General features: G+C 43.3%; 1 protein-coding gene across 4 annotated transcripts in view; it reads left to right on the plus strand.

Annotated features, from left to right (window-relative positions):
* LOC117662641 (uncharacterized) overlaps positions 1 to 13,607 on the plus strand; it is a 46,461-nt gene extending 32,854 nt beyond the window's left edge. For 3 of the 4 annotated variants that reach the window (XM_034412116.3, XM_087884170.1, XM_087884169.1), the window contains 3 exons: positions 1,528 to 2,229; positions 5,394 to 5,842; positions 10,800 to 13,607. In XM_034412116.3, coding sequence (XP_034268007.2) covers positions 1,528 to 2,229; positions 5,394 to 5,827 — 1,136 coding nt within the window. In that variant the 3' untranslated portion in view covers positions 5,828 to 5,842; positions 10,800 to 13,607. Of the gene's footprint in view, positions 1 to 1,527; positions 2,230 to 5,393; positions 6,564 to 10,799 lie in introns of those variants that run through there. The other variant, XM_087884168.1, reaches the window with a different exon arrangement.
* The last annotated feature ends 254 nt before the right edge of the window (positions 13,608 to 13,861 follow it).

A 13,861-nucleotide genomic window follows, 5' to 3' on the forward strand; every position in this document is an offset into this window, starting at 1 on the left:
GTCGTTGAGGCCACTTGGAGGTTTCTCTGTGTCTTCAGGGTCACAGAGGGAGAGGAATACAACATCCTCTATCTCCACATCCTCTATCTCGATCTACAACACAATCCTTTCCAACAATTCCAAGGAGGCTGCACACCTATTTGCACTACTTGGGAGACTTTGGGGACACTGGCAAACCTCCAATCGGCATCAATGACTCTTTAAAAGAATGCAAACGACCAGCTGTCTGCAAGGAATATAAATCCTTCCATTCCCCACCATCCAGTCAGAGCTGAAGAAGCTTCTTGAATGAGAAGCAAAACGAAAAAAACAAAGTCCAGTTGCCTCTTGGAAAAGGATAATGGCCCTTTTATGACTGGCTCGGGAGTTCTGGGAATTGAAGTCCACAGGTCGTAAAGGGGCCGTAGTTATTTATTTATTTGTTTGATTTGATTTGATTTTTATACCGCCCTTCTCCAACAGGACTCAGGGCAGTGAACAGCCGAGATAAAACATAACATACAAAATTTAAAAAACAGTTTAAAAGACATTAAATAATTTTGGCCCACAATTTAAAACAACCCAGTTAAGACCAATTCCAAATTAAAACCGAAAGGATGGGATCAAGCCAGCCCGGCTAGATGAAATAAATGAGTTTTCAGGGCCCGACGAAAAGTCCGGAGGTCTGGTATCATGCGTATCTCTGGGGGTAGGTCGTTCCAGAGGGCAGGTGCCGCCACAGAGAAGGCTCTCCCCCCGGGGGTCACCAGCCGACATTGTCTGGCCAACGGCACCCTGAGGAGGCCCTCTCTGTGCGAGCAAACTGGCCGGTCGGAGGCTATTGGTGGCAGAAGGTGGTCTCTTAGATACCCTGGCCCTAAACCATGGAGCGCTTTAAAGGTGGTCACCAACACCTTGAAGCGCACCCGGAAGACCACTGGAAGCCAGTGTAACTCACGCAGGAGAGGTGTCACATGGGAGCGCCCCATCGCTCCCATAATCCCCCGTCCTCCTCTTGGTTTATGTGTGGCTAGACTGAGTTCCATACCTTGGTGTGGTTGTGACCTGTGCGATTGGTGGGAAGTGTCCATCCACATAAAGATGCGGTGTGCAGTGGAAATTCAACATTAGAATCCGTCTCAGAGCCATTTAATGCAGTTGCTATCCGGCAAAACTTCACTCCGTTCTTAGAAATTTCAGAAGAAAAGCCAGCAACTTTAGTTTAGAACCCAGCCTGCACAGCGAAGTAAGGGGAAGGGTTTTGAGTTCGAGGGCGATGGAGTAAAATACAAACTCTGCATCTGACCGCAGAGTAAGAAAATACATTTCTTTCCTTGTTGATGTTATTTTGGCTGCAGAGACGAACTTGGAAAATCCTTAGCTTGCTACTTATTTTATTTTATTTTTTTATTTCCAATTTATATTTATACTTAACGAATTTAGACTTAACGAATGATCAAATCCAAAGTAGGAACAGGGCTTGGTTTTGCCTTTTTTTCCCAACTATTTCCCATGATCTGAATCATTTCTCTTCCCCCCCCCCCACAGATGACGAGGAGTTGATTAACTTCTTAGCGAAGAAGCCTCCGCGGCAAGAAGCGGGCTTGCAGAATGGTCCGAAGAGGTCATCCAAACGCTCCCCGGCTGCCGCTTCTCCAGGTTCTGCCCCTTCCAAGTTGAAGGCCTCGCTTCCCTTCCGTTCCAGAACGGAACGGACCACAACACAGTTCCGTTCCAAGGAACGGAACGGAAAAGGCAAAGCCGTCCCTTGCAAAAACAACGTGAAAAAAACCCGTTACGACGGTCTCGAGAAGAAACACGTGTGTCTGGATTGCGGGCATCGGACCTATTTCCTGTCCGATCTCGTGCGGCATAAAAACATTCACCCGAAAGGGAAGCCTTACAAGTGCCCGGATTGCGAGAAAATCTTCGTCCAACCTTCCTTCCTCAAACTTCATCTGAAAACGCACAAGCCGGGGAGGAAACCCATGAAAAGGCTAAAAGCCCCCCAAGGAGAGAGGAAATACACCTGCTCCAAATGCGGACACAAAACCTATAAATTGTCCACTCACCTCTTGCATATGAGAGCCCACGCGGGAGAAAGCGAGAAGTCGTACTTATGTGACGAGTGTGGGAAAGAATTCAAGAGGAGCTCGAATCTTTCCAGGCACAAGCGAATCCACAGCCTTAACAAAGAAGGCATTAAGATCCGGAGGCCCTCTTTCACGCAGGATAAAGAGATAAACAGAAGTGGGTGCCTGATTTTGAACCTTTTGTTGATTTAAGCGTAAGCCGTAGTTCTCTCTCAGCTATATAATCAGGTTGACAAAATACAGGCAGCCCTTGACTTATAACAGTTCATTCTAGTAACCGTTTGAAGTTACAACGGCACTGAAATAAGTGACTTCTGATCATTTTTCACACTTGCCACCAGAGGTGGTATTGAGCAGGTTCTGGAAAACTGGTAGCGGAAATTTTGAGTAGCTTCCAGAACCGGTAAATACCACCTCTGACTGGGCTCGCCCCCAACTATTCTCTGCCTCCCGAGTTCCAGCTGATCGGGAGGAAATGGGGATTTTGCAGTATCCTTCCCCTGGAGTGGGGAGGGAATGGAGATTTTGAAATATCCTTCCCCCAGGAGTGGGGTGGGAATAATAAATAAATAAAATTATTAATTTTATTTCTGTACCGCCCTTCTCCCGAAGGACTCAGGGCGGTGTACAGCCTATTAAAAGCACAAAACAAACATCAATTAAAATAATTTAAAATTATTAAATAATTCGGCTCAATTTAAAACCCCAGAAATTAAAACACCCAATTTAAAATTATTATGTTGATGGGGATTTTGCAGTATCTTTTCCCTGGAGTGGGGAGGGAATGGAGATTTTGAAATATCCTTCCCCCAGGAGTGGGGTGGGAATGGGGATTTTGCAGTGTCTTTTCCCTGGAGTGGGGTGGGAATGGAGATTTTTGCAGTATCCTTCCCCTAGAGTAGGGTGGGAATGGAGATTTTGCAGTGTCCTTCCTCCAGGAGTGGGGTGGGAATGGAGATTTTTGCAGTATCCTTCCCCTAGAGTAGGGTGGGAATGGAGATTTTGCAATGTCCTTCCTCCAGGAGTGGGGTGGGAATGGAGATTTTTGCAGTATCCTTCCCCCAGGAGTGGGGTGGGAATGGAGATTTTGCAGTATCCTTCCCCTAGAGTGGGGTGGGAATGGAGATTTTGCAGTATCCTTCCCCCAGGAGTGGGGAGGGAATGGAAATTTTGCAGTATCCTTCCCCTGCCATGCTCACCCAAGCCACATCCACAGAACCGGTAGTAAAAAAAAATTTGAATCCCACCACTGCTTACAACCATTGCAGCATCCCCAAGGTCACATGATCAAAATCCAGGTGCTTGGCAACTTGACTTGTATTTATGACGGTTGCAGGGTCCTGCGATGGTTTTTTTTGGAGACCTTCTGACAAGCCAAGTCCATGGGGAAAGCCAGATTCACTGAACAACCATCTTACTAACTTAGCAACTGCACTGAAAAACAACCGTGGCAAGAAAGGTCGTAAAATGGGGCAAAAGTCACTTAACGAAAGCCTCGCTTAAGCGATATAAATTTTGGGCTCAATTGCGGTCGTAAGTCAAGGACTACCTGTAGCTTAAAAAAAGAAACACATAACTCAGAGGTGGGCAACTATGGCCCTTTTATGACTTGTGGACTTCAATTCCCAGAGTTCCTGAACTAACATGACTGGCTCAGGAATTCTGGGAGTTGAAGTCCACAAGTCATAAAAGGGCCATAGTTGCCCACCTCTGAGTTATGTGTTTCTTTTTTTTAAGCTACAGGTAGTCCTTGACTTACAACAGTTCATTTAGTGATTGAAGTTAAGCACTGAAAAAAGTGACTTAATGACCGTTTCTCTTAATGACCATTGCAGCATCCCCTTGGTCACGTGATCAAAATTCAGACGCTCAGCAACTGACTCATATTTTAATGACCGTTGCTGTGTCCCAAGGTCATGTGATCCCCTTTTACGACCTGACAAAGTCCGTGGGAAAGCCAGATTCAACATCTTAACATCCAACTTAACATCCATGTTACTAACTTAGCAACTGCACTGATTCACTTCACAACCATGGTAAGAAAAGTCATAAAACGGGGGCAAAATTCACTTAGCAGATGTTTCGCTAAGCAATAGAAGTTTTGGGCTCAATTGTGGTCGTAAGTCAAGGACTGCCTGTAGTTTGTTTTTTTTTAGAAAAAGGCTCCCTAAAATAATCACATTGTTTTAAATTGGAAATTCAGATTTAAAATTATACTGATGGCTGTTATGCAAATAATTTGTAAGGAGTCACTGGGTTGAGTTGGGCAGCCATAGAGATTGGATAGTTGAATAACAATAGATGTTTAGAAAAGGTATTTGACTTTACTTATTTGGTTTTGTGAAAATGAAATAATTGATCAGTCGTGGTAAATGGTGTAAAATTGGACATGAGTCACTTAACAATTCTGGCCCAAATTGTGGTCGTAAGTCAAGGACTTCCTGTATATGCCATCAAGTCATTAAGCGACCAGATGGATAGATATTCTGCATAAAAGCTGGTGGAGATGAAGAATGGACTTAGAATCACACAGGGCTAATAAGCTTCTTAATAAGTTTAATACTTAATAAGCTTCATATTGAACTGTATAGTATAATTTTTGAAAGTTTAACAGAAATTTAAAACACCCCCTTTCAGATGTTACAACGCTACAAGTAACATTATCTTGGAAATGTTACGCTTTCTTGTCTCTATTTCAGTGGTGCAGTGGTTAGAATGCAATATTGCAGGCTAATTCTGCCCACTGCCAGCAGTTCGAGTCTTACCTTCTTAAGGTTGACTCAGCCTGCCATCCTTCTGAGGTCGGTAAAATGAGGACCCAGATTGTTGTGGGGGGGGGCAATATGCTGACTCTGCAAACCGCTTAGAGAGGGCTGTGAAGCACTGAAGCGGTATATAAGTCTATTGCTATCTTGGCCATTTGTATAGGATTGGTGAGATTAGGTCTGCTATGAGCCGTGGTGGCACAGCGGTTATAATGCAGTATTTCAAGTTAACTCTGCCGACTGCCAGGGGTTCGATCCTCACCTTCTCAAGCTTGACTCAGTCTTCCATCCTTCCGAGGTTGGTAAAATGAGGAGCCAGATTGTTAGGAGGCGATATGCTGACTCCATAAACTTTAGAAAGAGCTGTGTAAAGTACAACGAAGCAGAAGTCTTACAGTGCTATTGCCATTAATAGAAAGTTCCATTAGGCCAGTGTTTCTCAGGCACACTGACTGGGGAATTCTGGGAATTCGAAGTTCCTACCCCTTAAAATTGCAAGACACCCCTTTCTCCCCTGGCAGTCTCACATTTAGGCTGTTGCTTTTATCTCTTGCAGATTATGAGGAACCAAAGAAAACCACTCGAGTCCATCTGAAGAAAATAGAAGGTCGATCGGCAGCCTCAACCGCATCGAACATAGCGGCGTTGCGTAAACATTGGCGCAATTACAAGCGTCAGCAAAGGAAAAAGGCAGCCGAGAAACAGCAGAAGATGGAAGAGAGCGCGAAGGAGAACATCGAAGTGAAGGAAACGGAGGAGAAATTTACTCCAGAACTATCGCTCCGGGCCCGGCTGGAAAAATTTGCCTATTCCAAAAATAGAGGAAAAGAGGACAGCCAGGAGAAACGAGCACCGGATCCAAAAGTCTCAGCAGAGGAGCTGCATCAGGAACGTACTGTGTGTGGGAAGCACTTCACCTACGATGGTCAGCTTACCGATTCACTGGACACTGAAGCGAAACCTCACAGATGCAACGAATGTCGGAAATGATTTCCGAAGAGAAGAGTAAGTTTTGGCCAGATCAATCCCACGGGGGAGGGGAGAGGGTCTATGACAACTCGCCACAGCCATCTCACCACAGGACAACTTGCCGCAGAAGAAGAGTTACCCTAATATCAAAGAAATAGTGGAATAGAATCATTAAAGAAAGGACGCAAACACTATAAAGTAATGTAAAACACAAAATGCAAAGTAAATAGGAAAGCAGTGGGGAGGGAAAGGGGAAGGAGAAGTGAGGAAAGATAAGAAAAAGAAACATCGACTTCCGACTCTTTCTGTTACAGTAGAATAAGGTGTTAACATCAAACCATGGCTTTTTGCTTTTTCATAATAATATGAACAAGCTATTTCTATAAAGATCTATCGGTCTAATCGGTAAAAGCCAAAGTCAGAGTTTCATTCTTCTTCACGTCAAGCATGAAGTTCAGAAGCGGTTTCCATGTGGAAACAAATTTATGGTCTTTTCTTTAATCCAAGTGCTCAGTTTTGACATTTCAGCCAACTCCATCAATTTCTGCAACCATTAGTCCACGGTAGGAATCGAAGTGTCCTTCCATGTTTGTGCATACGAGAGTCTTCCTGCTGCCAACATATACAAGAAGAAAAATTCCAAATTCTTCCTCCAGTTCTTTTTCCATGAGACCCGAAAGGAAAAGTTCTAGTTTCATTTTTATCTCCGTTTGCAAAAAAAAAAATTGTATTAAAATATGAATCATACTCCAAAAAATTTTTCTTGTCTTTCCTCACTTCTCCTTCCCCTTTCCCACCCCACTGCTTTCCTATTTATTTTGTATTTTATATTACTTTATAACTCAATAAAAATGTTAATGATAAAAAAAGAAGAAGAAATGATGCCAAAGGAGGGACAAAACGAAATGTGAATGGCAAAACTTTATTTATTTTAAATAATTACATAGAATTGTTACATTGTCCCGCAGCGAGTTGGCTGTGGCAAGTTGTCCCAAGGGGTGAATCCGTTGTGCTGAGGGTAGAAAAGATTTCTTTCAGAACGATGACCCTGAGGGGGCATTTGAAAATTTAAGGTTTCCAGCCTGTGCTTGAACGTACTGTGTGTGATAAAAAGATAAGTTTGTGAGTGGAGCGCATTATAGAAGTCACTGCTGTTTTTCCAAAAGTGTTAAGGAATTCGCAGAGTAACCCATGAATAGCAAGGGTGTCCACATGAAAGCGATTGAGAGTAGATACAAATAAGCACAGTCAACACACAGATACACTGAGTTGTGTTTACTTTCAAGAAATAGTAAGGCACAGTCCAATAAACAGTCCAGGTCATACACATATAAAGCAGGAGATAGCAAAACGACAGTCCAGGGATAATCCAATAACAAAGTCTTCTTACCAGTCGTTGTAGTCATTCGCAATAAATAATTCTTCTGGATTTGCAAACAGTAGCATACAGAGATATCAGAGAGCAAGAACAGCAAAAAGAAACAAACCATGTTTCTAGCTCCCTCTTAAGGAGATTGGCTACAGAGCTAACCAATCAGGACACAGTATGATGCAATATAGCAGTCTTAAAGCTATATTGATGGTTTATATATTGCCAACCCAACAAGGTAGGTAATACTCATTTCCTAACTGTTTAATTGAACTTCATTATAAAATACAAATAGAAACAAATAACGCAGATAGTCCTCGACTTACGGCCACAATTGAGCACAACATTCCTACAGCTAAGCGAGGTAGTTGTTAAGTGAGCTTGCCCTACTTTTATGACTTTTCTTGCCACGGTTGTTAAGCAAATCGCTGCAGCTAAATTAGTATTTTTATTTTATTTATTTATTTTTATTATATTTGTATACTGCCCTTCTCCCGAAGGACTCAGGGCGGTGAAGAGCCATGATAAAACAACATACAAGACAAAATTTAAAAAACATATTAAAACAATTCAATCTTTGGCCAAAATTAAAACTTCCAATTAAAACCATTTTAAACCACTTTTAAAATTTAAAATCATTTATCCCGTCAGACCGGCTTGCTGAAATAATAGGGTCTTCAGAGCACGACGGAAGGTGCGGAGGTCGGAGATCCTTCGTATGTCCTGGGACAATGCATTCTATAGGGCAGGAGCCCCCACAGAGAAGGCTCTCCCCTGGGGGTCACCAGTCGACATTGTTTGGCCGACGGCACCCTGAGGAGGCCCTCTCTGTGGGAGCGTGTCGGTCGGTGGGAGGAAAACGGTGGCAGAATGCGGTCCTGTAAGTAACCCGGTTGTGAGGTGAATCTGGCTTTCCCCGTTGACTTTTGTTTGTCGGAAGGTTGCAAAAGGGGATCACATGACTCCGGGACACTGCAACCGTCATAAATCTGAGTCAGTTGCCAAGCGTCTGAATTTCGATTGTGGGGATGCTGCAATGGTCGAAAGTGGGAAAAAGCGGTCATAAGACACTTCCAGTGCTTTTGTAACTTCAAGCAGTCACTAAATGAAATGTAAGTCAAGGACTACCTGTAATGAGGGGATAAGAGAAGGTAAAAGAAAGGGAGAGGGGCACAAGGTAAGAAGGAAAGACAAAAGCAATGGCGTCCAATTTTTGGGGGGTGAGGTAAAATAGTACAGCTACAACGTCAACGTTTGTTTTACATATATAGTAAGAGACTGGGAAAATTCTTTTCTTCAATTAAACACTTTTACCATCTCTGCCTCCTTCATTTCTGGATCCTTCCTGAGCCTTAGTGGCTCAGTGGTTAAAGTGTTGTATTGCAGGCTAATTCTGCCGACTGTTAGCAGTTCGATTCTGATCGGCTCAAGGTCTTCCATCCTTTCAAGGTCGGTAAAATGAGTGTTGGGGGCAAGATGCCGACTCTGTAAACCGCTTAGAGAGGGCCGTAAAGCACTGAAGCGGTAGACCGATAGTCCTCGACTTACAACAGTTCGTTTAGTGACCGTTCAAAGTTAAAACGGCACTGAAAAATGTGACTGGAATTGGAACCATTTTTCCGTCACAACCTCTGCAGCATCCCCATAATCGTGTGATCAAAATTCAAACGCTTGGCATTTGGTTCCCATTTATGACTATTGCTGTTCCAAGGTCATGCGATCTGACCTCACGAACACAGTCAACAGGGAAGCCAGATTCACTTACTAACGTATCAACTGCAGTGATTCACTTAACAACTGTGCCAAGAAAGGTGGTAAAATGGGGCCAAACTCAGAAATTTTGGGCTCAATTGTAAGTCGTAAGTCTAGGACTACCTGTATAAGGCAATGGGGTTATTGCTATCAGTCTTTCCAAATAGAGCTTCCATTTTTATGCATACAGGAATCTTGCTGCAGTCAACGTATATCCGTGATGGCGAACCTATGGCATGCATGCCACAGGTGGCACGTGGAGCCATATCTGTGGGCACGCGAGTGTTGCCCTATCTTAGCTCCAGCGCACAAGAGCGCACCAGCCACCTGATTTTCGGGCCATTTCGGAAACATGCCGTTTCCGGCCATCAGAGGGCCTCGGGGGGGGAGGCCGTTTTCGTCCTCCCCAGGCTCCAAGAAAGCCTCTGGAGCCTGGGGAGGGCGACAAATGGGCCTACTGGGGCCACCGTGCCAGCGCAGGGGGGGGTCGCGTGTGCATGCGTGGGGGGGTACATTGAATTATGGGTGTGGGCACGCATGTGCATGACATCCCGTGCTCCCCCTGCTTTTGGCACGCAACGGCAAAAAGGTTAGCCATCACTGCCCTATATGATAAGTTTCCAATTTTTTTAAAAAAAAAATTCTAATAAAAACTTCTGGCTTCAGTTTTATGTTTATTTGAAGAGTCTTCCGAATTAAGGCAAAAAATGTGGCCCTAATATTTCACCTAGGGCAGTTCTCTCAGAAGTAAGTGTTGTGTTACCAACCAGCAGAGTAAATGCACAAGGAAACGGTGAGAGCAATGAATAAGAGATATGCAAACTGGTTTATCAAAAGCTTACTTTATAGTAGAAAAACAGTCTCATAGTCTTTAAACAAATTCCAAGTCTTTGCCAGTAAATCAATCCAGTAGTTACAGAATCTTCTTACCCAACAAACAGTAGTTGGTTAGAATAACAAACTCACTCTGGTTCACAAACCACGATGGTTGCAGATCCATCCAACGATGATTAGCAGATAACAACTCCTCTCAATGGTAGCTTATCATAGCAGCTTCATCATCTCATCATCTTCATACACAATGGCAGCATAGCAGAGCAGCAACTGAACATGTTACAATACCTTGCTTAAATACTCTCACAACCAGTCATTATCTAATTACAGCATGACTCAGCATTAAAGTCACATAATACATTTACAGATTAAAGTTACAGTGCACTTATATTGCCTGGACAACATAGTTAGGCTCAAACCATATCCTAACAGTAAGCTAAGTTTACTTGGGAGTTCACGGCCTGGAACATTGGTACACCTACTCAGGAAACACCTAATCTGGGCCCTCAAAGGTGTACAGGAAGCCCTCGACTTACGACCACAATGGAGCCCAGAATTTAGGTTGCTAAGGGGGAGAAGTGTGTTAGGAGTTTTGCCCCGTTTTACGACTTTTCTTCCCGCCTTTTGTTAAGTGAATCGTTTGCAGTTGTTAAATTAGTAACCCGGCTGTAATGCGCATCTGGCTTCCCCATTGACTTGGCTTTGTCAGAAAGTAGCAAAAGGTGATGACGTGCCCTTGGGACACTGCGAGCATCCTAAATATGAAGCAGTTGTCAAGCATTTGTGTGGAAATCACGTAGGTTGTAAGTGTGAAAAGTGGTCGTAAGTCACTTTTTTCAGTGCTGTTGTAACTTTGAGCGGTCACTAAATGAACTGTTGTAAGTCGAAGACTTAACTGTATCTGATTGTGCTGCTTTATTCCCTTCTCTTTCTCTCTCTCCTTTCTCTTTTTTTCTCTCTCTGTCTCTCTTTCTCTCTCCTCCATTTCTCTCTCTCCTCTTTCTGTTTTTCTCTTTCTCTCTCTCTCTCTGTTCCCAGTTTGATTTAACGCACGTGCTTGCACAGTATACATCGCTCGTGAAAGAAGACAGACGGCACTTCAAAACCACATGGGACCTCTCTCCCGACGAACCTCTCCCTTCGGGCAGCTGAGAAGGCCGACTTGTCAATCTTCCTGCCAGCACGGTTTGATCCGCAGAGATCAGCAACTTCTGAACAAGACATTTGCCGCTGCTTGATTTCTGCAGATCAAACACCCAGTAACAATAACTTGTCTTTTGGGGAGTAGGGGGGGGCAGCTGCTGACTCTACCGTCTTCTTACAGGTCTTCTCCCCCCCACAATCAGTCGTGTTGATTTTCGTTTGAGCATTTGGAAAGCTCAGAAATGTTCTCCGGAGACATTGTAGGGTGGGAAGGGAGGGGTGGGTGGGTTCTGTCCGTTCTCGGCTGTCAGCCAATAATAGCATAACAATATTTGAGATATTGCATCCCTTTTTTCCCCCAAGGTTTTCGTCTCCTGTGTTGCATAACCCTCTCGTTCTATAACTCCTTCGTGGGAAGAGAATTCACGTCGTCCCACAAAAAGTCTGATTTTTCTGAGCCTCACAGCGGAATTCTCAAAACTCGCTTTGACTTCCCAGTCACTTTAAGAAAAGGCTTGGAAGGAGAGTCATTTTCAAGGGTTTGGGTAGAGGCAAAGTGTCATCTGACGAGCAGCGAATTACGCTAATTGTTTAGTATTTTTTTTTAAAAAAGACAACTAGGTGTTTCTTTTAAAGAAATCCATTTGTGTCACAATAGACTCTTCATGTTTTGTATCTTAGGTTCCCTGTTAAAGTGATGCCACACGATTCCATGTCAAGTATGGATGGGAAAGCTATCTAAAATATACACTGTTAAATATTTTAACTTTGTTTTTTTTTTTTTTTACCCCCACTTAATCAAAAGTAAGGAAAAGAGTGGAGCCCAAAAAAGTAAGAAACTTGGAAGTGAAGGAATTGTATTGTTCATATGTCCCACACAAGGAATGGCGAAAGGGACATTGTACGTTAACTATTGAGCCAAAACTTAATTTTTCAGATTGGTTCTCTCTGTCCTGACATTTATATATACCCTGAAGCCTAGTTAAAACTAAGACAGGCTTTCCCTGAGGTGTGTTACTAAGTAGGCATGTCTCACTCTTAAAAAATCACCTCTTGGTAAATATATACTCCAAATAAAAATTTTCACAGGCTTCACCTAGTATGGAGTTGAGTGGGCCATTGGAGGATTATGGATGTAATACTATTTCAGGTCGTCTGCAGCTTCAGCAAAGGCCTTCGGCCCTTCATCTTTCTACGTACAACAGCCTCGCCTGAGGAGAAACAGGACTTCCAACTTCTTCCTTCAGCTTTATTTTAATCTCCACTGGGTTGTTTCTGCCAAGCACGGCGGCCATTTTTAGCAGGTGCAAATGCTCTCCTCCCACACAGAAATTTTATGACTTTTCCCAAGTAACTTAAAGCCTGAATCAGAGCAAGGAAACCAGCCAGGCCGGTGCCATTGGCTCAGCTCATGGCCTGGACGTAGTCAAGAAACAGTCAAAAGAACTGAGTGGATTGAGTTGGCAAGGGAAAGAGTGAAGGAATCCAGAGGAGGAATGGCAGAGAACCAAATATTGGGGCAAAAGATTAGGGAAAACTGCTTTTTTTTAAAAAAAAAAAAATACTTTGGGGCACTGAAATTAGACTTTCTTAAAAAGTGCAGCTTTCTTGCTGGGAAGGTTTCAGCTGCAACCAGGCAGGAGCAGAGAAATTGCAAAAGGCACAAGATGGAGTAGGACGGGGATTTAGAAGGACGGCCGCTAAAAGCCCTCACTACTCCACTGGATGTTTAACTCAGATTTGCAACTCTCCATATTTTCCTGTTTTAGCTCTCCCCGACATCTTTCTCCCCCGCCCCTTTCAATTTTCTTAAACTATCCTCACTGTAATACAAGAATCAAGAGCCTTCCTCATTTTTTTAAAAAAACTTTGGTTTCTAATGTGTTTAATGTAACAAGCAGATTGTGAAACGCTAAGCCAAGTTGGATCTGGTTAGTTAGTACATGGAAGAGAGACTGTCAGGAAATCTCAGGGTTGTAATTTAGGCTGGGGAAAGGGTGAAAAAGTCTGTAATATGGGACGATTTAAGAGGGGGGAAAAAATCTGGGGGAATGTGGACCAGCGCCTTGTGTAGTCCAGCAGTCTATTTCTCACAACTGACTGATTCCAGGAAACCCATCCAACAAGCCATGAACCTATCAATCGGTTTCTACTATCCCTGAAGCTGCTAATGTGCACGGGTATCCTGCCTCTTTATATGGAGGTTCTACTTTTCGCCTGATGGCCAAAGTTAAGACATATTCAGGGACAGCAGGAAGATACATGACCGAATAGTTCGAATAAACTTTGTTTTTTTGTGATCGTGGGAAGATGGTCAAACCCTTCCTAATCCAGGTAATTCTCAGTCGCTTTAATACAGTCTCCCAACCTTGACAACTTTTAAAACCTGTGGACTTCCAACTCCCAGAATCCCACAGCCAGCATAACATAGTCGGCTGGGGAATTCTGGGAGTTGAAGTTCTCCCATCTTAAAAGTTGCCAAGGTTGGCAGACCCTGGTTTAATGGGAGCTACTCCTGGGTGAGATTACTAGCTTATGCATTCCTTTAAAAAAAAAAGGTTGGAAAGGTATTAAGATTTGAATGACAACGGGGGAAACAAATTACAAAGTAGTAGGAGTCACAATCCCGTTTGCTTGTATAAATTGTGACGGATTTTGGGAAAGCTTGGTGCACTCAATAAATTTTTTTTTACAACTTTGAAAGCTCAAGAATCTTCCTTTCCTTTATGAGCAACACACTAGGCTGGTTTAGAAAAGCTTCAAATGGGTTGCAAACGTTTTAAACCCACCTTGAGTCAGCTCAAATGGGTGGCAGTTAAATTTAATAATCCCGAGAGTTGGGGGGAGGGAAATCTCTGCAAACATTCTTACTTGACACTCAGTATTTCCTGGTGAAATAGACAGCAAACAAATTTAATAAATAAAATAATTTCCTAGCCTAAGGCAGGGGGGAACCT

Source organism: Pantherophis guttatus, chromosome 2 (assembly GCF_059756535.1).
Source record: "Pantherophis guttatus breed Tessera chromosome 2, ASM5975653v1, whole genome shotgun sequence".
Taxonomy (NCBI): domain Eukaryota; kingdom Metazoa; phylum Chordata; class Lepidosauria; order Squamata; family Colubridae; genus Pantherophis; species Pantherophis guttatus.